Here is a 21,606-nt window from a genome sequence, read left to right as displayed (position 1 = left end):
TGATTGTCTAAGGAATTAATTCCTTATACACTTTGTATGTTTATGTCTTCCTATAATTGCATAAACAGTACCGTGGTTACCTCTTACTCTGTTGTGGTTTGACCATACTGTCTGTCCTAAATCTTGCTGTTTGTCCTTCTCCACCCTGTCCTTTGTCTCCGGTGGCAGACCGATGAAGAAGAGGATGCTGAGGTATGGTTCTCTGAAAAAGCATGTCATTGCCATGTACCTGGTGTGCTGTGACATCTAATTTCTAACTCAGATAGTATGGACTGCTCAACTCCATCTGCTCAGTGGGAGCTATGAACCATGACATTTTTCTCATAGCTTTTTGGCTCAATCATAAGAATGCATTTTTACAGTCAGCTTCACCATATGCATACCTGCTCTCTTGAATAAGCATATCCTGATCTGAGGCCTTAAGAATTTTAAGTTCCTCATTTCTATTCCTTAATGTCTGTTTACTAAACTGCAAAGTATCCCCACTACCCAAAACATCAGTGATCTGAATGTTATGGAGATCATCAGTTACCTTGGGCCACAGATTACCATGATAATTTCATACTCATTTTTAAGCTGTGTAAATCCAAATGGTATTATTTTATAAAGTGTTCAAAAGCATCAGGATATCGGGATGTAAAGCAAATTGTAATGGTTCTCCTTGCTGTATGAATTGCAGATAAGATACTCCAGTCACCGTAGAGGTGAGCCATGGAGTAGTTCATGTATTTGTCAGAAAGTGCTCCTGAAGGTGATGTTGAAAATGAATAAAGGAGTGAATAAATAATTTAAGAATTATAATGTGCTAGCTATAGTCATAATAAAACAATTTATTGGTTTGAGGAGCATCTATTGTGCAATGCTTTTTTTGTTCAGCATTAGAGCCTTCTTCAATTTGCTGAACATAAACAATGTGGCTTACTGCTCACTGTTTCATAATGGCAGTCATTTGCTCAAGAGGCTGGGGTTTGGGCATTAATCTACGGCAACATCTGAAAATTGAGGAAGTGAAATAAAACTTCTGGCTATAGGCCTTCTCTCCCAGTGATGATTTGTGCTGTATAGCTTGGGGCGCAGAAAGAAAATTAGATGAATTAGCCTGTTTATGCCAACACGTAACTAACCTGGGTGAATAGTAACTAACAGTTATGTGAAGACTATCCTTTTTTTCTGAGATGGTATTGATTAGCTTTGCAACCCATTGTGTATAAAAGAGTATTCTTAATGCAAAACTGGCATGCACTTTCATAGAAGTTTCTCTCTGGTTTTTTGTCTTTTAATTTCACATGTGAAACTCTAGCACTTGTGTACTTTCCACATCAAAATGTTGCAAGCTAATATTTTAACAAGAAAACAAATTTCTCACTATCAAAAATAAATCTCACACTGGTATATTTAGCTCAGTGCCTTGTAGGGATTATTGTTTTGCTACTCATTTAATTTGCTATCCTACCCCAAAAAGCCGTTATGTTAAAATAGAATTATCCTGTCATTGATTTCCAGATTAAATATTTTCAATTTGCAGTCTTGACAGCCCTGGGGACTCAATCAAAACTCTGAAAGTAGGGCCGAGTCTTTTCTTTCAATTTACCTTCCTTTTGACAGAAAGGCTCTGCAGGCTTGCATCCCTGTAACTGACTGGCTCAATACCATCAAGTGAATAATTAATGTTGTTTATTATGCAAAGGAAGAAGAGAATGCAGCACACCTTCTTTCATCTGTGCTGATCTGGTTGGAGTAAGAAAGATTAAAAGGAAAAAAGAAGATGTATTTCAGTTTCTGATGCCAGAATGATGTGACTGAGAATACTGAGGGGTATTATTGTCTGTCGACGCCTGTTTGCTGTTGACAGAGCTGGTATTTTTCTGCAGCCGGGACTGTATTTTAACCGTGCTTCAGCCTCTCTGTAGATGAGAGCAGCGGAGCAAAGACCAACATCGCAGCCCTTTGTAGGCAGAGGCTGGGAAGGGAGAGCAGCCCGGCCATGCAAGCTCTTCTCCTCCTCCCTAGAAAGTAGCTGTTCCTGCTGTTTTCATCTGTTTCTAGATGGCTGTTTTCGGTAACCGGTGGAGCTGCTGCCTCCCCACACTACTCGTGCCCAGCTAATGTAGCCGCTGTTGTTCACGTAGTCGTGGTGACAGGGAAATCACGGGGGAGCCGGGGAAGCAGAGGGCAGATTCCTAAACCTCTTGTAAGGTTTTGTTTGTTCCTCTAACTGCTGACTGCAATTTTTGTGTTTTGGCCATGAAATAATTTGGCTGGCTGTTTTGGGACCAGGGATTTTTTTCAGCGTTAGTGGTAAATAATGCATTTTAAGGTTACTTGTAGGTATTTGTGTTATAGAGCAGTTTGAGAGTTTTCTGTGCAGCAATGCAGAGAGGCAAGAGGGAAAGGACTCTCTTCCTAGGCTGCTCTCCCCGTTTGGCTTTGTTACTAAAAGGTGACTGTACCGAAAAAACAGCAGTTTCTTATTTGTGTTGGGTCTCGTGCTGTCCCCCTCGGTGTCGTACCTGACCCCAGGTCAGGCCCAGCCTGGGTCAAAGGTGTCAAAGCACGTCTTCGCTTTGTCCCTTATACTCTCAGAGAGAGGACCAAAATGATAAAAGCTTGAGCTAATGCATCTGGTTTTCCTCTGGTTGTGTCTGCTGCCTGCTGTCGCCCCGTTTCCAGTTTATTTCTGCTCAGGGTGCATGCTCTGGGAGAGGACTGGCTCTTCTGGGAATAGCTGCCCTCCAAACCAAGCCCGGGAGGACGTTGTTCACCTTGCAGTTCGCGGTCAAAGACCCCGGCCTATTCTCCGTCCCGTTTTCTGTTGAAACAACAGATCCGTGTGTTTTTTTCCCCCTCCCGCAGTCCGGCAAGTTCTCCAGCAGCTCCCCCCCCTGCCAGAGCCAGCCCCAGGGGCTGCAGTACGCCGAGGACGCTGCAGAGCACGAGAACATGAAGGCCGTGCTGAAGACCACCTCCGTCAGCGGGGAAGGCACCACGGCGCTCGGGGTCCGCACTCGAAGCCGGGCCAGCCGAGGTAAGCGCCAGCGGGTTCCTTTCGGCCACCTTTCTTCTGGTGCGGTAGCCACGCGGCGAGCCCAACGCGGGTCGCGGCCCCCTCGCGTAGCGCCCGTGGCGGAAAGGGTCGAAGGGGAAGGAGAGGACCCAAGGGGTGTTTTCCACGCTGGAAGTGGCGATTTGGGGCACGGGGATGTAGAAGGATTTACCTGAAGTTTGAACGTGTGGGTCGCAGCCCGCGTTGGGGGCATTTGGAGTCCAAGCCTGCAGAAATTCTCACCTCGCCCCGCCACCGTGAACGTGGCTGCCCGCTTAACACCCCAATTTTTAGTCTTGTTCTCATCATGAAAGCAAAATGGGCCATCCGGGGAATCCATGATGTGGTTTTATTTTTATTTTCAATAGAAGCAAGTAGAAAGTAGCAATTCAAATTGAAGTGAAAGGGCCCTGCAGCATTTTAGGGAAGGGTTGGGGAGAGGAAAACAGGTAGGAAAAAGATGATGAATCTTTTAACTACCTCCCTGCTAAACAGCAAAGGTAATGGATTCAGCGGAGGCTAGGGGCATAAAAAGCTGCTGTGGACAGCCCCACGCCTCCTTGCTGTCCCGACAGATACCACTTTCTCTGAGGTCCACGGCACTCTGCTGTTTCTAAGCGTCAGCACGGGTGATTGCTGAAAGCTGACAGGGAGGAAATGAAAATCTGACCCGATCCACCGATTCCAACACCTGATACTCTGACAGAAGAGCTCAGTGGTACAACTGTTCTTGGCAATGAGATAGCCTTGGGTTTTGTCCAAGACATGATTCGTTGGTACACCTCTTCATTTAAGCAGCCAATAACCACTTTCTTCACGCTAAATCATTTTACAGACACTGGGTTCACCGGTTTATTTTCTTTTGTCTTCCCCTCACCCCCTCCCATACATGTGATACGTGGAAGTTGGTTTTGGACAAAAGGTGGTGCACCAAAATTCAAGTCTTCAGTTTGCTGTTCTGGTATTTCTTTCCCCTCACATCTGGATATCTTACACTTTCTTGATTCTTTTTTGATACCACTGATAGCACATCCAGAGCATCCACCACTAAGTCTGTAGTTTATTAAGGCTTGAAACCATGATCCTGTCTAATTTAGACGTTTCACAGCCCCAATTTAAGAAGCAAGTCAACTAGCTAAAGTACAAAGATGAAATAATTCAAGCTGCACTGCAGCAAACTGAATAGCTGAAGTAATCCATTGAATGCTAACGAGCAGTGTGTCCTGATAATGAGAGTCAGTCTGTGTTCCCCTGAAGAACAGCAGAGGCAGAGGACGCCTGAGCCAGACAGAAGCTCGTCAGGAGCGTTATCGTAATACAGCTGCTCTTGACGAGAGCCAGGAGACAAGCAGCAGGGCAAAGTGCTAATCAAAGCTGTTGTTTATTGACATCGGGGATGTGATAAAGAGCGGCGTCACCAGCGGATTTTTAGCTGCAATTCTACCACACCCACTCTTTTGCAGAACTCTCTGTCAGCGTTCACACTGCATACTAGCCTTCACATGACTTAAAACCAAAAAGCACGCGGAACAGTAGTCTGTAGTGGAGGAACCCAAAGATGCGACTGACGCAGCTCCGTGGAGTAAGGAGTGCCAGAGCCTTGGGTTTGGAGACATGGCTCACTTGTTTGTTTGTGGTTTTAACCAAAATTGCTTATTTAGCTTTTCAGCTTGCCAATGACTCTTGCTTTTCTGCTCATACCAGAGCACACGCAGTTGTGCCAGGACACATACAGCTTTATGATGAGAAGGTGAGTTCTTCATTGTGAAAGGGACAACGAGACATATCAAACCACACTTTTTGCCCGTTTCACGTCTTCTTTGCACTAGGCTGTGATACAGATGCTCGGAAGTTGATTCTTTCTCTCTTTTGGTACAAAGGACCTGTGTTGCTGATTTGCATCAGTCTCTAAACATGTGCTGTGTCTTCTAGTCTCTGTGTAATAGGAGCGGAGGGAAACATGGTCACATAACACTAGCAATCCTTGGCTTATGGACAGTCTCTAGCAGACTTTTGCCAGTTGTATGGTCAAGAATAAGATGCTGAGGCTGAAGGGAACAGAAAATTATAATTGCATTTGAGCTCTCGGTTCTCTGCTGATACAGCAGAGAGTCTAGGGTATTATTTAGACATATTCTCCATTAGGCAGAGTCTTCTCCTTTGGCCAGTTTGAAGTAGCAATGACTGAGCTGCCTGCAGTAATTCCCCCAAAAACCCAATTGCAAAACCAAAGTGACGCAAGAGACTTTCCGTCTTCTTTTCCCTCAATTCATTTGCTGGACTTTTCCAGGCCGTATCGGTTCATGGAACGCTGGCAACGACGATTCACCTAATGCAACGGATGACGCAGCAGATGAGATCATGGATCGCATTGTAAAGTCTGCCACCCAAGTGCCAAGCCAGCGAGCGGTGCCTAGAGAGAGGAAGCGGTCACGAGCAAATAGGAAGTCATGTGAGTATATGGCTATTAAATTCCTCACCATAAGCAAATGTGCAAATATTTATGTGTATCGGTGTAGGAACCAGGCATTTAGCAGGCAGACATGCATTGGTAGTTCATGGTAGCTTGAGTGTATACTTAGGATTGGCGTATATTCCTCTTACTATTGTTTAAACGATGTTGTATGCAGTGGGAACTTGAAATGTCCTTAGCAGTAAGAGAAGAAGAGTGGTTTATGGTGCTTTAGAGCTGTTGACAGTACTTATTCATAACTAGAGAAGTCAGATCAGGACCTCAAATGGAGACTGCTTAAAATGCTGTAAGGTACTGTGGACTGGCATAAAGATTAATAGTTTTATCTGTAGCTGAATGTATTCATAAAGCAAAAAGTAGTTTGAGCTATTTCACCTTTTAAAATCTTTCTCTCTCACGCTGTGTACTATCCTTCCGCAGCCCCGAAAACAAAATGTCTACTGCTGCTTGGCTGCAAAGTGGTTATAGAGGAGCTTAACTTCCACTGGGAAGAAAAGGTAGCACATTTATAAGGTGGTCTTTCAACGGTGTAGTGTGGCCGTAGGGCTGAGCTGCAGCACCCAAGTTGGAGCAATTTGATTTCACGCTTTAGTAAATACAATGTTTAAGAGGTGACGATCTTTCTGGCTCTTTTTTTTTCCTTATGTGCAGAGACTACTGTGATTACTGTGAGAAGGATAACTACCCAAAGAACATAAGATTTTAGTATTTAATGTCATTCACCATATGTGGCTTTTTGACTACCTTTCCATCCATCTTTTTAGCATTTCTGGGAAGTTAGGACAAAGAGGAGACAACAACAGTGAGTGAAAAATCACACAGATTTTCTTTTTTGTGGAATTGTTCTAACATAGTGGGTGATCAAAACCATTTGGTATAAGCAGTGATTGCTATAAACTAGCATGTGCTGAAAGCATATTCACTTTCCCCAGCTTACTAAGAAAGGACCTTCTGCATGTGGCAAGAGCAAAAGCAAAATGGACACTCTAGTTAGATGAGCCAGATTCTAAGCAAAGAAAATGAGCTGACACTGGATTGTCTGTCTTACTTTCCGTCATACACTGTGCCGTACCTCTTTGTGGCATCACCCTCTGCTGCTACCCACTTCCCCACACGGTTCTGATGTTCTGCACGTGCTGACTGCCCTAGTTGGCTTGTGCGTATCAAATAAACCTCCTGTATGTTTGCCTTTTTCCATGGTTTATCCCATGCTAAAATATTTCCTCTGTTAGCGACACTACCTTCACGCACACACGCCAAAAAGTCTTATTTCTGCTTTTTACCGGGTACCTTTTTCCCAAGGAAGCACTTGCTGCAGGAAAAAAAAAACCAAAACAAAACAGGATAATGATAATAAAAATACTATATATTTTTCCCTGGAGCTGGCTTTTATATTCAGTATAAACATTAACAGGGATTAAGCATTCAGTAAATGTTTAGGCTGGGACTGATTTCCATTGTAATTAATCATGACAGAATCCAGCTCTTTTGCTTGTTTGTTCTTCAAGATCAGGATGAGACTCTTTAAGTGGATTAAAAGGCAGTTTCAAAATAAACATAAAGTTCAGTAGTTTAGCATCCCTTTCAGCTGACATGCTGAAAGTGTGAAAGGAGAATATCTTAACTGAACTGTTTCACTCTGATATACCTGGATGTTGAATAAATGAAGCAGTTCAAAATGCACTCAGCTGGACTGATAATATGGCACCTCCAGGAAATGAGCAGAGACCAGCCCTTGTCAATGCATGATGTGAGTTAAACGAGCAGAAGATCTTCCAGATAGAAATGTAATACAAGTCCTCCTTAAAGATATTAGAAAGTAGATTTTTAGGCATACTTCAATGACTTAGATTAGCAGACGCTGTGACATTTCTTATCTGCAGAGCAAAGACACCCTATTATCTGATGGGTTTGACTCGCCACCTTCAATCTTCAGGCTGCCGTACACATCCTTTGGCTTTTGCTGTGAGCTTGGTACTCAATTCATTCATGGACACCAAAGCGAAAGTCAGTTGAAAGGAATGATTTTCACTGTCCATTGTATTGCATATGTCTCGTTGCTTTCAGTGCAGAACTGGAAATCTTGTCAGGCTTACTTAGCATTCAGAAAAGATTTTGGTGAGCCTGAGATATGTGTTTTTAGCAAAATCAGAAACCCAAAAGATTGATGTGCAATTGCACTGTAAACATTTTGTGTGGTTCAGGTAGAAGGTTCTCATGAGCGAGGGATTTTTTTGCCAGAAATAAATAGAAAAATGTGAAGTAAAAAGCAAGTGATGCTCAAGTCATTTATAACTAGGAGAAAACAGAAACAGGAATATGGAAAAGGTTAAGTTAAATTCAAGAAATAGTTGTAATGGGAAAATGAGACATTTTGACATGTTCATTTGAACCGTTCTACCTTTTGTAATTATAGAGCAGCATGACTGCATCTGGTATGCAGAGAGCTTAGTTAGATCTTAATGACGTAGAAGAGTTTGAACTCTCAGAGTAATCAGCAGAACTGTAAATTGGGAGGACAAATAAGGCAGCGAGTCATCCAGCAAAAGACAGATGGAAACGTTTGTATCTGTTGGTTGAAGATACAAAGGGTGACTGATAAATCCAGATATGACTGAAATTGACTGAGACCTAGCAGGAAAGAATTTGTTCAGTGGGAGCTGAAATGGACTCCAGAAAGCTAAGGTCCGTGGTAGGTGCATACCGACTGAGTTCTGTGATGTTCTGCAGAGAGAGGACTTAATTCTGTAAGAGATGTCAGTTCCCTATATTTTAAAAGCATAAAATACAAATTGGGTTGAAAATATACTGTTTCTGTTCTTGAAGACTGAGGGCAGCTTTCTGTGAGAAAGGTTTTTATAACATTATGGAGAGCTGTTCGACTTAGGAAAGAAATAAAAAATAATATAATTACGATTGTCTGGTTCTCCCATAAGGTTAGGGTGACCTTCACAAAGATGCCATAACAAACAATGAGTGCAAAGGAAAATTGGGATAAGGAAGTTTTAAGAATCACTCTGATAGTCCAAATTCCAAGGAATACAATTGCTGAAGTTAATTTTAGCAGCTTACAGAGCAGTATTACAGGCGTTGCACCAATGGATTTGGGGAAACAAAAATTAAACTTTCTGTATGAGATACCACTGAGATTTCAAAAACCAGTCAAGAAAGGAGGTTATTTAATACAGAGAGCTGAATTAAAAAAAATAATACAAGGTAGATGAGCAGAGTTTGCTGTGAAGATTACAAGAAGTGAGGTAAGAGAAGAAATTGCATAAAGAATAGGGCTGCTTGGAAAATCTTCTTGCTAAATGAGAGTTTCACACCATGATGAACCAGCCTGTGCCAATTGCTTCAAATTGCGGGAGAAGAAAAACAGGTCTTATAGCCATGGCAGCTTTGAGGCAACAGAAGACATACAAAGACTAGCAGTATCATCCATAAGATAAAAATTTTATTTAAGTACATTTAATTAAAAGACACCCCCCCCCAAAACTCCGTAATAGACAAATAGAAAGATAACGTTGTTTTCCTTCTTGTCCTGGCTGTTTATTTAAAACATCCACCCCTAATGTAAAATCAGTTCTCTCAGGATTAGGCTCTTACGGAGGTGCCGTCTCTGTCCTGGTCTCATTGAACCGAATGGATCTGTCTCAGGAGAAGGATATGATTCCCATGAGTCAGCGTCACAAAAAATCAAACTCCAGTATAATGGTCGTGAATAAGCATGTGGAAGGTATTCGCACTAATTCTGGCATACGCAGAGCAATACTTGGAAATTGTGAGCCAAACAGGGTTGATTTCTGACCTCTGTGAATGGCCATGGCAGGGCTCTGAAAAAGGACCAAGAGAAGGTCCTAAGGGTTTGCCGATTAAGCCACAGGGTACCAAAACCAGACCAGCTGACGAGCAATTACCCTAAGGCTAAAACACGAACCTGCAACTATCTTCCTCCTCCTTTACGAATTGTTAGTATTAGCAACCTTCACGCTTGAAAACGCGTCTCCTGGCTCCCTAAAGTCAAGGCAGTGGTCAGAGAGTGAGGATCCCGACGCGGTCTTGCAGACAAATAATTTCAGATAACTGCCCCAAGGAAATGGCTCTTTAAAGATGGTTTGACTAGACTGTTTGCAGCTGGATCTTGGGCTGAGCCTGAACGGTAAACTGTAATGTAAGGCCCAGGTGTGACTAATATCTGATGGCAAGTAGCGCAGCGGTGGTTTGGGTTCTGCTGGAGACACTGCATGAGGACGTTGCAGGGTGAGAGGCTTGTTTTCCTCCCACGTTGTTTTATCTCGCAGGGTCTCTCCGTGTGTGTGCTCTTATTTTGCTTAGATTTTATTAAAAGTGAAAATCTGCTTTAGATTTGAGTTAGAGAAATGGGTTTGGAGCAGATAATGGTTGAATCAGAATTTAATCCAATATTCAAATGAGACAACTTGATCAAAATTATTTGTGATGTTTAAAAAAGAGAGAGGAGAGACATGATAATGCCTTGTTCTTTTATTAGGCTTTGGAATCACATGTCAGCCTAAAAATATACCCTGTGACTGACCCTCGAGATATGGAAACATCTCATAAGGATTTATTGATTTATTTGCATAACGACTTGCAGGGAGTAAAGAATTCTTAGAGTCATTATGCAGAAATGGATCTGAGGCACCACCCAAGTAATCTGTCAGGCTCATAGGAGTAGACTGTGGAGGAGATAGGAATTGAGTCAAGATTACCTGAATCCTAGACAAATAAACTCAGGGCCGGTGGATTAAACTTAACTACAGAACGTCCCTGGTCAGGTATTTCATCCTAAATTCCACCTTCAGTAAAAGTGAAATAGGAGTTAGCGCACTGTCGTCAGGTGCCAAAACATGGGAGAGAGCTCTGCCAAAGGCCCAGGCGTGGAGACAGGCTTCAGACAGGTTTTAGTAACACGTTCAATGCTGCTTTGGAATAAACACGTTTGTAAGCAAACAAAATACTAGATGGGAGACTATTTGAATCCAAAGGTGTGTAATTTTTGTTTGGCATTCATAGGGTGCTTCGGTTAACTTTTTCTTCTTCTTTTCTTTGTTTTTTCATTATTTTTCATTTTCACGTCGCTCCACTTACTTTTTCTGGCTATGAAAAGATACAGAAGTGCCAAAATACCAGGAGGGAGACTGTTCTTCTGGTATTTATAGCCTGACTAAAAGCAGGAGTTAATGGAAATTGTGCTTTTAAAAAAATAAAAACCTTACAAGAAGAAAGTCTATACAAAATGCTTTAAAGGCAAGCAACTTCACTTAGAATTTGCAACTAATTATTTCGGATTTGAGTAACTGGATCCTCCCAGGAGCTAGAGAAGGGGGCAGAGTAATCCAGTTAGTGATGCATGTTTAGCAACTATTCTTTGCATTTAGAAAAAGTAAATGTATCACCGATGGTATTCAGTATCTGTTTGTCCTCACACAAAGTACTGAGCCTTCAGAAGGTCAATACCCAGTTAATAAAAATCTAATTATTGAATGAAAACAGAACGTGAGATAAAGTGCTTAAAACTCTGGCAGCTGGAAGGTTATCTCCATCAGATGCCAAGATAGCTAGTGTCTTTTGGATGTCTTTTAAATAATACATTCTTTCATCCTTAGGATGGCAAGATCTTTGCAAAAATGTCAGAACTAAACTCTGTGATCTACAATAAATAAAAATACAAACAATACATAAAAATTATTAATAATAGTTAATGAATGAATAATAAATACAGTTGACCACAGTAAGTGGTAGAAATTGATGTACCTGATCGGGGTGAGGCCTGGGTAGACCCTATCTCATCTGTGCCAGAGGGCTGTGCCAGCTGTAGGAGAACAAATATGAGAGGTGGGGTTAGTTTAGTAACCTATAGATCTCCTCATGAGTTTTAATAGTTGTAAATCAGTGTGTTTATTTGAAACATGAGGCTGAATAGCTGGTTCCGTATTTTCAGTTTTGTCTATTGTAATCGATGACATATAAGCATGATTGTTGGTATTAATGCCATTTCTAAGTAAGTACATACTTATTTATGAGTGTTCGGTTTCTGCTTTACAATGTGTATTACAGGGGGGTTTATAGCTTTCTTTTGAAATAACTGACCTTGACAGACAGGGGCAGACATTCTGCTTTTTAACTGTTCAGATGTGTAGTACCCATGTATTTTGTTGGCAGTCTCTGTGAGTTTCAAACTATATCTTTCATATCTCAAGTTTTGTTCAAGAGTGTTTGCCTGGTTCTAACACTCTGAAAGTGAAATAGTTATCATTCTGTACAGTTCTACATCACGTAGCCTTCAAAACAAAAGTTTTTTTGAAAGCCTGGTTTAAAAATCTAGTAAAAAAATTGCTTGTAAAAGAGGCTTAAATTCATTTTCCAGTCACTGTTTTAGAGGAATCTATGAGTCATTTCTAGAATGAGTTTTATTCTGATACAAATTATTTGTTTTGGGGCTCCTATCCTCATCAAACTTTCTGCTTGAAACAGCATTATCTTTTTTATATAAGGAAAGTCAGATATAAAATTAACCCAGCCTGCACCATTAAGTACATGCCTTAACTTTGCATTGGATTCCAGTACCGGTGTTTAGAGATACTGTGGAATCTAGTATTTGCTCCAAATTGAGCAGCATTGTTTTAATACAGCAACTGAAAAAAGGGTGAGAAGTCATTGCACTGACCCGGGAAGTCAGAATTAAATATGCGACGTTTACAAAATCCCTGTTTATTTCAGTTCAAGGGGGGAAGACAGAGATGTCGAACGCTACACAGACATTCACATATACGTGTATGTTCTGGTACCCGAGCACAGAGGACGTGGTGTAGGTACAAGGAGAAAACCGCTGCTATAATGGGTTGTCCCTAGCGATTTTAGAGTGGCTAAAAAAAAAAAAAAAATCCTAAATTCCTCACCTCATGCGATTAAATGCCCACCCAGCCACGCTGCTTTGTGGAGGAAGAGGTAGCCGCCGCTCGGTTTTTGCTCTTAGTAAAGAGCTCATCCTGGTGGGAGGTGAAGCCCGTGTCCCAGCAGGATCCCGCAGCGTGGGCAGACCCTTGGCACGTCCTTGTGCTGTGTCTCCAGCGCTGGGAGAACCAAAAAGAGGGGTTTTTTGGATGCAGCTTCCCATCGGCTTCTAGACAAGGATTTACAAGCGCTGGAATTTCTCTGGCCGTCTTTTCTTGGCCAAATGGCACTTTCTTTATTGCAGGGAAGACCAAGCTGAAGGTAATGTGGGAGAAACTGGCAGGGGATGAGCAGCTGATGAAGAGCAACTGATGTCAGTATACATAGGAAATAAAGTTGTTCATATTCCCAGGTCGCAGAATATATGTATTGACATTTTCTATATAAATACTTCTGTTACAGTATACACTTTTGCTACTTCTTCAACCATAGTTCCGTAGAAAAAATAACTTTGCTTCATTAGTTTGCATCTTACAAGAGATACAAATGGCTGTTTTTCACTTTTGCCAGCTTACAATTCACTGTGTCAGTGAATTCATCTATGTTACCCTCTGTTTTCATTTCAATTGGCATATTTTAAAGGTCTAGTTTAAGGTTTTTGAATTCTTGTCACAGGATTCATTCCCAAAAGTGGGATACGTAAGTTTTAAGTATTGAAAAAATATGTATGGTTGAATTGCACACTGTGAGCCCTAAGCTGATAGGATATGTATTTTGTTCCGTTTCTTTCTGCGTTAAAGTGGCTTGCAAGTTTATCTCGGGTCGGTAATTTACTCCTCATTTACATCATCCTTCCTGCCCGCTGAAAGATTTACGTTCAGCATCCGAGTAAGAAATGAGCAGCAGTGAGTTGCTGGCTGACAAGCTCACAGAGCTGTTGTGGAAAGCGCTTCGTGTGAGAACGAGAAAAGACAGGGAAGTACAGGGTGGCTTTTCAAGTTGCCTTACAAAAGAAGCGCAGTAACAAAAAACCATCTCGTATGTGGCTTTCCAGAAGAGCATCGCGATATCGCAGCTGCCAAAGAGCCCTCTGCTGCCACGAAGGGGTTTAGCACAAGGATCAGCGAAGGCAGGAATTTGACTGCGCTTGGATGCGAGTGTCAAATGCGTTTGGAGGGAAGTGTCTCTTAGAAAATGAGAAAAATGGTTCACGCAAAGCTACCTTGAATTTATCTTGCCCCAGCAATACGTTAAAAAATTATATCTATATATATGGCTGATCCCTAGGTGGAATAACACCACCTGATTAGCATAATTACAGGATTGGTTTTGATCAGTTATTTTTAATCTGATGGGCTCATAGAGATGATGCCTTTTACTGTTTTATTTCCCAGCGCGGATTCCTAATGTGGGTAATTAATTTGCGTTCCACAGAGCTCGGGTGGGCAAACACGGTCACGCTCCTCTGCCCGGTCCCTCTCCAACAGACAGCTCTGCCTTCGTAACCCTGAGCTACCCCCTTAGTGGGTCATTTTAGAATTTCAAATGGGATGTAAAGGCTGCGTGCCCAAAACACTTGTGTTAGATGGCTTACTTTCTGCATCCCATCTCCTGCCTTTTTTTTTGTCCTGTGCATTGTTAATGTACAGTCTGACCTTGAAAATAGTATGTAGGGCTTACATGCAGACTCAGTTGCTAGTGAGCTCTATGCTCTTGATGCTTTACCTGTTAATAGTGGAAGCACTTCTGACTGGTGAGATTAGGTGGCAGAAATGATGATAGAGATGGCAGCTTTTAGCAGTAACTTTTTATAGTGGAATTCACAGAAGTCCTGAAAATTGGGGGGGGGGGGGTCATAGCAGGCTTTCAAGGAAGGAGTTAAATCTTTTTTTCTCCTTTACTATTGGGACTATGTAAATGATGACCTGTGAAATACATAAAGTTGGAAACTTTAACAGTTTCAACTACATGTTAAGTATTACTTTAAAACCCCTATGTTCTTCATGCAGCCCACGTTCTCTAAAGCAATGTTACTTTTTGTTCCCTATAACATAAGCCACCTGGAGATGAAACACAAGTTAAGCTTTCCTTACAAAATGCCACTTTGCCCTTTTCCACTGCTGCACTCCTCTTTACGTCACAGCCACCATAAATTACACCTGGAGATGGTTGCGAACTATAGAATTTCTTGTTAGGAGAGACTTGTGCCACCTATGAAGTGTCAACAGGACTCAAAGCAAAGCTGCAGGGCAATAATAATACATACTAATGCATTGTTTCCTGGAGCTTTCTATGTGGCTGACCCAGACAAAGACCACATTTCGGTTGGCTGGAGTTCTTCAGAGAAGCGTGTGATAAAATCCAAAAATTCACCTACAGATCCCTGTAAGAAAATCTGTACACAGAGTGTTTTAGTATTTTTATTAAGCATTTAGGCCTACTCATATTCAGCAATGATATATGCATAGTTAATCATAAGTATAACTTATATAGATAGTGACATAAAAACACAAATATAGAAAAGGATTAAAATAGGAGAATATGAGCAAGACTGTCTGGATTGAACTTTTGAGTTGCAAAGTGCCGTTGCTGGACTCGTTGGAGTAAAGTCCAAGAGAAAATGTTAAATGTAAATATATGAGAAAATAGACTGAGTGTGCAAGCTGAGTGGGGATAGGTAACAGAAAATAATCCTAAAATACATTAAATTAAAGGGGATGATGGAGCTGGCCTGTATTGCCTCTTATAATCTGCCCTTCCTGTTGTCCTCGCTATATAATTTACAGCCACCTGGAATTTTCTTCATTCCAAATCAGCAACTAGCAGCTGCATTACCTATGCAGCTGGGACCAAAAGAAAGTTCTGTGGCTGCCACATCTTTGTTATAGAAATGACACTGATTCTGTGACTTCTTGAGCAGGAGAATGGTCATATCTATTCTGCATTTCAGGATTCATCCATACAAAAGTAGACACACACGCCAAAAGCCATCACAAATGTAAGAACAAATGGCGCCAGCCAGACTGATCTTTCCTGTTTGTTGCATCTTAAAAAAAAAAAAAAAAAGGTAGGGGCGGGGGAAATTAGGAATGCTATTTGCTCTTTAAAAAACCCAACCAAACCCTAGATAATCATATTCTCTGACAAAGCTACACTTGGGGAATTACTCTTTTTAAAACATTCCCACTGTACAGTGAGGGCTATGTGTCTGTATAGATTTTGACCCAACAGGCAGAGTCAAATTCATCGAGTTCATTATAAGCACACTGCATTCTGCCAGGATATCAAATAAAATTCTAGATTTCCCGATTAACAAAGAATATCATACCCTCTGACCCCAGAAAAACAACATTTAGTTTCTTGGTTATGGGATCTCAGCAGGCCTTGCTTGTGACAAGAGTAAAAGTTATTTTCTCTCTATGTTATGTTTCTTTAGCAAATGTTTTTAAAATTGCTTAAAGAACCTAAAAGGTCATTTGAAAGTCTTATTTTTATTGTCACTGCCTCCAAAATACATTCCATAACTCAGTTTAATGTGATCTGCAGCAGGCCAAGAGTTTTACAAGCCAAGATACTATGTCTAGTCCAGTTAGAGACACGACAGAGTTCAGTGAAGAGGGGAGAGTGAAGATCTAGTTTGAGAAATGTAATTTTGCAATGCCTATAAAACATGGAAGGAAAATATGTCTCTGCATTCAATTTTGATGACTGAATGTGTTCATGACCTTTCCTAAGGTAGAGGAACCCTACCAAGCGCTTTATGAGGAAACAGACAAATGTCTGAGGACATCTGTTTAACAGCATGTCAAGACAAGGTTCAGCTAGCTCCCAGAGTAGTCCCTGCTCCTGTAGATAACTCAACTTTCTCCTGGCTTCATCAGCAACAAGCCTCCGTAGTCCACAAGCCAGTGCAGAGAATAGTGGGGCAAGAACTTGTTGTTGTGTTACTACTGATACCGCATCTATCCACTGTATCTTCAGATGAGGAAATGTACTGTAGTTTGCACATGGTAGTTATAATTTTCATATGAAGAGACCCTTCCTCAGGCCACTTTCATCTCCCTAAGTACAAAATACTTCAGACTACAAGTGGATTCATCTGTGTCAGACCGGCCTGTTGCATTGCAGGGGCAAGAATTCACTCATTTGAGTCTGGACTGTGATTCTGTCAGCTGTTATCCTCCCGGTTGCCCGTTGATGCTGGACAGCCTTAATCTTGCCAGTAGTCACAGGACTTTGCAGTATTTGGCCCCACGTGCTTAGTTTATACCCTCAGGGTTTATGGGAACCGTTCTGCCACTGAAGAGATTCTTCACATCTTTGCTTTTTATTAACCGTTTTCCTGACAATGTCATTATGACCACCAAAGTCCTACATGGTTTGGAGCTCTTTTCTCCTAACCGCTGGCCTTAAAAGCTTAGGTCACTGGAATATCTTAAATCCAAGTTATCTTTCTCTGTGTTATAAGAGAGCTGAGATAAGTTAGAACAATCAACTGAGGGATGCAAAGAGATTGTTTTGTTTAATTACAGCTGTGTATGTCCCAGCAATTCATCAAGTATTGCCATTTCTACTTGTTTTGCAGTGGCACAAAAAGTACAAACCTGGGGTTGGCCTCCATTGTGTGAGTCACACAGCAAACCCAGAACAGGGCACTTGTCCTTGCCACATGCTGCATACAGTATTTCTTTCTTTCAGTCATCTGAGGGTTATACACGAGGTCCTCAGACTAAGACTTTAGTCCGTTTGATAGGTAGGTATCTGGAGATTCAGAGAGGAATGTAAAGACGACTCCTTAGTTTTTGTGCTTGTTTGTCCATGAAGATGGTTTCTACCACGGTATGCTAACTCCTGATTATGACTTCTGAATATAAACTGTAATTTTCTTTGAAGAGACCTATATGTTACTGTAAATTCATTCGGCTTTCCCTAGTAAACTACTAATCCCATAATGTTTAAATTCCACCATCAGCCTGATTAATACAACTGTATTCTGCTTGATGGAAGTTACAGAGGCACACGTTTCCTTTCCAGTTGTTAGATAGAGTCTCAGCCACAGTTATTTGTGCAGTAGTAATTGTACTGACCTAAATAAGTTTATTCTGGATTTACACTGTCATAAATAAGACCAGAATTTTGATTATTCCGGTACACGACCAGCGTTAGCAGAGCACCTCAGTTCCTAGTAAATGTTTACACAGAGTAATAACAACTGCTTGTTCCCTCACTTTTCCTGTCTCACCATCTGAAAAGAAAAACAGCTTTGTTTTACTGCGGCTATTGTGCTCAGTTTGCAAATGTGTGCGATTGTGGTCTGAGAGAGTTGGGGATATGTGTGAGAGCAGTCGTGAATATGTTTGGTTTGACACTTCTTGCCAAAGTGTCTCAAATGTGGAAATTTGTTCTGCATACAGTTTCCCAGTTCACTTTTGCCTTCAGTGGGAAGATGTAATGTCGTCTAGACAGCCACCCCGTGAAAGTTCAGTCTCCTGTACGCATATTTGTTTTTCTGATGAGGGACAGTTTCCTTGGTTCAACAGTATAGCCGCTGTGGATAATTCATGTCCACAGAGGAGGAATACTCTCTTAGGGAGCAATGTCCAATCCCACTTTGAGTCTAGTGGCAGAGACTTTTGGCTGGTCTCTGATAAGCTCTTCTGAAAATCAGTTGTATTGGCCTATGTTAACGTGACTCTACAGTTCATCGCACGTTGTCTCTGCTGCTCCTTCCTCCTCAGGGGCAGGACTACTCACACTCTTCCCCTGCTCCACCGTGGGGTCCCTCCCATGGGAGACAGTCTTCCACGAACTGCTCCAGCGTGGGTCCCCCGCGGGGTCACAAGTCCTGCCAGGAGTCTGCTCCAGTGCAGGCTTTCCGTGGGGTCACATCCTTCTTCGGGCACCCACCTGCTCCGGCGTGGGGTACTCCCCGGGCTGCAGGTGGAGATCTGCTCCCCCGTGGACCTCCCGGGGCTGCAGGGGGACAGCCTGCCTCACCAGGGTCTTCCCCACGGGCTGCAGGGGAATTTCTGCTCTGGCACCTGGAGCATCTCCTCCTCCTTCTGCACTGACCTGGGGGTCTGCAGGGCTGGTTCTCTCACATGTTCTCACTCCTCTCTCTGGCTGCAGTTTCTGTGCTGCTGCAACTTTTTTTTCCCTTCTTAAATCTGTTCTCCCAGAGGTGCTACCACCATCGCTGATGGGCTCAGCCTTGGCCAGCGGTGGGTCCGACTTGGAGCCGGCTGGCATTGGCTCCATGGGACGTAGGGGAAGCTTCTAGCAGCTTCTCACAGAAGCCACCCCTGTAACCCCCCTGCTACCAAAACCTTGCCACAGAAACCCACTACAGTATGTCATAGCTTATGTCTAGAAATAAACGTTTGTCACCGTGGACACTGGGTTATCAAATTTGAGAAGTATAAAAGGGCGTCAGTGATGAGGACTGACTCGAAAGTCCACGTTGGGTATTCTGCACCACAGAGACCAGAGCATTTTTTGAAGTGTATTGCTCTTCTGGCAGTACTTTTTTAGTCTTTCTTAATCTGGGCTTTATCAGTTGCATTTAACCTTGTGCTGCTTTAAGCTAAGCATTGTTAAACTTGAAGATTTTGCTCATCGGTTTTGTAGGAAAAAGCAGATATCAGCAAAGGCTGCCATGCAGACTCCTAGCGGTGTTTAGTAAGTATGCAATACTGTAGGAGAAAGTACAGGGCCTTGAAGAAAAACTTTGAAGTAAGGGTTTGATAATGGAGGAACAATTACACGTGGCACCCCCAGCTCATTTGATTAACCTCAGTAACTGATGAAAGCGGTTTGACTATCACAGATCACATTTGTCCTACCTGCATGGTATGAAATGTTCAACTACGCCGTATTTTCCCTTTCTCTTATCCTCTTGTTTTCTATTCCGATCCATTCCCTCCTCTCACTCCTGCTAGACCCTTGAGTGTGACCACCCAGTTTCAGTTACATGGACTGAATATCTTAATAAGTTAGAGGTCTTAATTGTGCTAGATGATAGTGATGCAGGAAGTGCTTAACCTCTGTCTGCAATTGGTTTCTCTAAGAGTTTCCTCTAGACTTCATTATTTTGGGGCTCCGGATATATATTGTTCAACATAAAGTCATTTTTTATGCTTTGCATGCAGCTTAAACTTCTGAATGTGCGTTTTGTACTTGAGGAACGTCAAAGTGTAGAGTGAATACCCCGTTTGTGTCTTGAACTAAAGCCCATCCACCCAAAAATGATGGCACCAGAAAAACTAGGAGGACACTAATGCTCAGTGTGTGCAGTCACATAGTCACTTGTTTCTGAATAAAAAAGGCAATCACAAATTTTAAAAGTTTTATGTCAGGGCTAGTGTTCGGAACACTTTATAGAAAATTAAGAAACAAGATTTTGGCCTAGATTTATCATTTAAGTTCAACTAAAAAGCTGCAGACTGCTAATGGCAAAGATGACACAAATGGGGCTGGGACAGGGGAACATTACAGAAGAAAGGGGAGCGTGTATGAATACAATAGTTTTAATGGTTTGAATCGACTACAAAATAGTCACATTTTTAATCTTTTAACTTTTTGGTTGTTTTTTTTACACCTTTAAAGGGTCACATAGTATTTAACAGCGACAAATTCAATTAAGCCCTGTAAAGATCCAAAAGCTCTTTTAAAAAGCTTGATGAAACTATAAAATAATAGGGCAGATGATACTTTTGATGGACTGAAAATCAACTGATACAATTTCAGAGAAAAAAAAAAAATCTTAAAACGCTGTGGTATTTTTCCTTAAAATGCTAAATGTCCGTGACAAATGTCTTTTTGCCTGACTGGAGTTGCTGCGTACTTGATGGTCCCATGGATTTGGCATAGGGCGTTACTCAGTACTTCTGAACTTGAGGCCCTGAGTACATAGCAACTTTTGATTTGACTCACCTTGCATGTTAACAGGGGTTTTTTTAGCTGAAAGTCTTGTGTAATTATCTCTTCTAATTGTTTGCATTTTCTTTGGTTTTTTTTTTTGGTTGGTTTTTTTTTTTTTTGTGCCTGCTTTGGGAATTTATGACCATCCAGTGAGAAGGACACTAAAGAGTGGACTGACACCAGAAGAAGCCAAAGCACTGGGCCTCATCAGCACCTCTGAGATGCAGGTTTGACGTCCCAGAGGTGACGACAAGAAGAGCCGTTCATCTGAAGCACACAGGCTGACAACCCTTCGGTGTGGCATCGACCTGCCAGCCTCCTCTGCTGCTCCTGACTTCCCATCCTCTCTTAGTTCGATTTTAATAAGCAACAAAAAGCGAAACACCCCCCCCACGGCCAGGGCAGAAGAAGGGTGTGCCACAGCTCAGCACAACATCTGGACAGTAACTGAGAAAGCGCGTGAGTGCTTGTAGGTGAAAGCGTATGGCTTCTTCTCTCGTGGTGTGTTGACCTGGGTAGGAGGGGGCTCTCTCCGAGTTATCTGTCCGGTGAGCTGTGTTTACGTTGGCTTTCCTTGTGCCCCGTTTTAGTCATTGTAAATGTATGGCATTTTGTCAATGCAAGGAACAGTCCTTAAAGAGGCAAAATAACTCCTGTTACAGCGACCCTAATTTTCCTGAAGCAGATTCATTAAGCAAAGATGTGCAGTCTGTGCGACCCTGTGGTTCGGTTGGGTTTTTTTGTATTATTTTGCCACCAAAGAATGTAAAAATGTATGTGTACCTTTGTATATGTACAGAATGAATGTGTGGACATGTGTGCGTGTTTCTGTACACACACAGTCATGGCGTGAAATCATGCTCCTGCTGAAGCTAGCTGGACCATGGTTTTCACTCTGGGGCCTTGCCGTTCCACCCAGACAGGAGGAAAAGAATGTCTTTTTGTAGGAACTCAGTGTTATTCAGTGGGATTCACCCTATGGGGCAGGAGATGGCCCGCAATACAAGTGGAAAGTTCAGGATCCTGAATTCCTGTGTATTAATACACACTTATACTGTACATAGCAGCATGCACATAGAGGAGGGGACACAGAATACCTCCCTCGTGTTGAGTTATGGCTGTACTGTGCATTTGTACAGTTTCAGAGAGATCTATGCCAACAGTTTTACATGCTCGATAAATGCGTTCAGATGTTAAGGTCAAGAAGTTTTGTTCACTTGCCTGTGCCCTTCATGCTGCTTTTCTCTCCTGCAAG

At 42.1% G+C, this 21,606-nt stretch overlaps 1 protein-coding gene across 3 annotated transcripts in view; it reads left to right on the top strand.

The window, feature by feature from the left end:
• FHOD3 (formin homology 2 domain containing 3) overlaps nucleotides 1-21,293 on the top strand; it is a 387,204-nt gene extending 365,911 nt beyond the window's left edge. For 2 of the 3 annotated variants that reach the window (XM_010573894.1, XM_010573885.1), the window contains 3 exons: nucleotides 2,854-3,025; nucleotides 5,334-5,495; nucleotides 20,502-21,293. In XM_010573894.1, the coding sequence (XP_010572196.1) occupies nucleotides 2,854-3,025; nucleotides 5,334-5,495; nucleotides 20,502-20,584 (417 nt within the window). In that variant the 3' untranslated portion in view covers nucleotides 20,585-21,293. Of the gene's footprint in view, nucleotides 1-168; nucleotides 193-2,853; nucleotides 3,026-5,333; nucleotides 5,496-20,501 lie in introns of all 3 variants that reach the window. The other variant, XM_010573877.1, reaches the window with a different exon arrangement.
• Nucleotides 21,294-21,606: the final 313 nt, after the last annotated feature.

This window comes from Haliaeetus leucocephalus, unplaced genomic scaffold, assembly GCF_000737465.1.
Source record: "Haliaeetus leucocephalus isolate CR32 unplaced genomic scaffold, Haliaeetus_leucocephalus-4.0 Scaffold3, whole genome shotgun sequence".
Classification (NCBI taxonomy): Eukaryota; Metazoa; Chordata; class Aves; order Accipitriformes; family Accipitridae; genus Haliaeetus; species Haliaeetus leucocephalus.
This window is presented reverse-complemented; position numbering and strand designations above follow the sequence as displayed.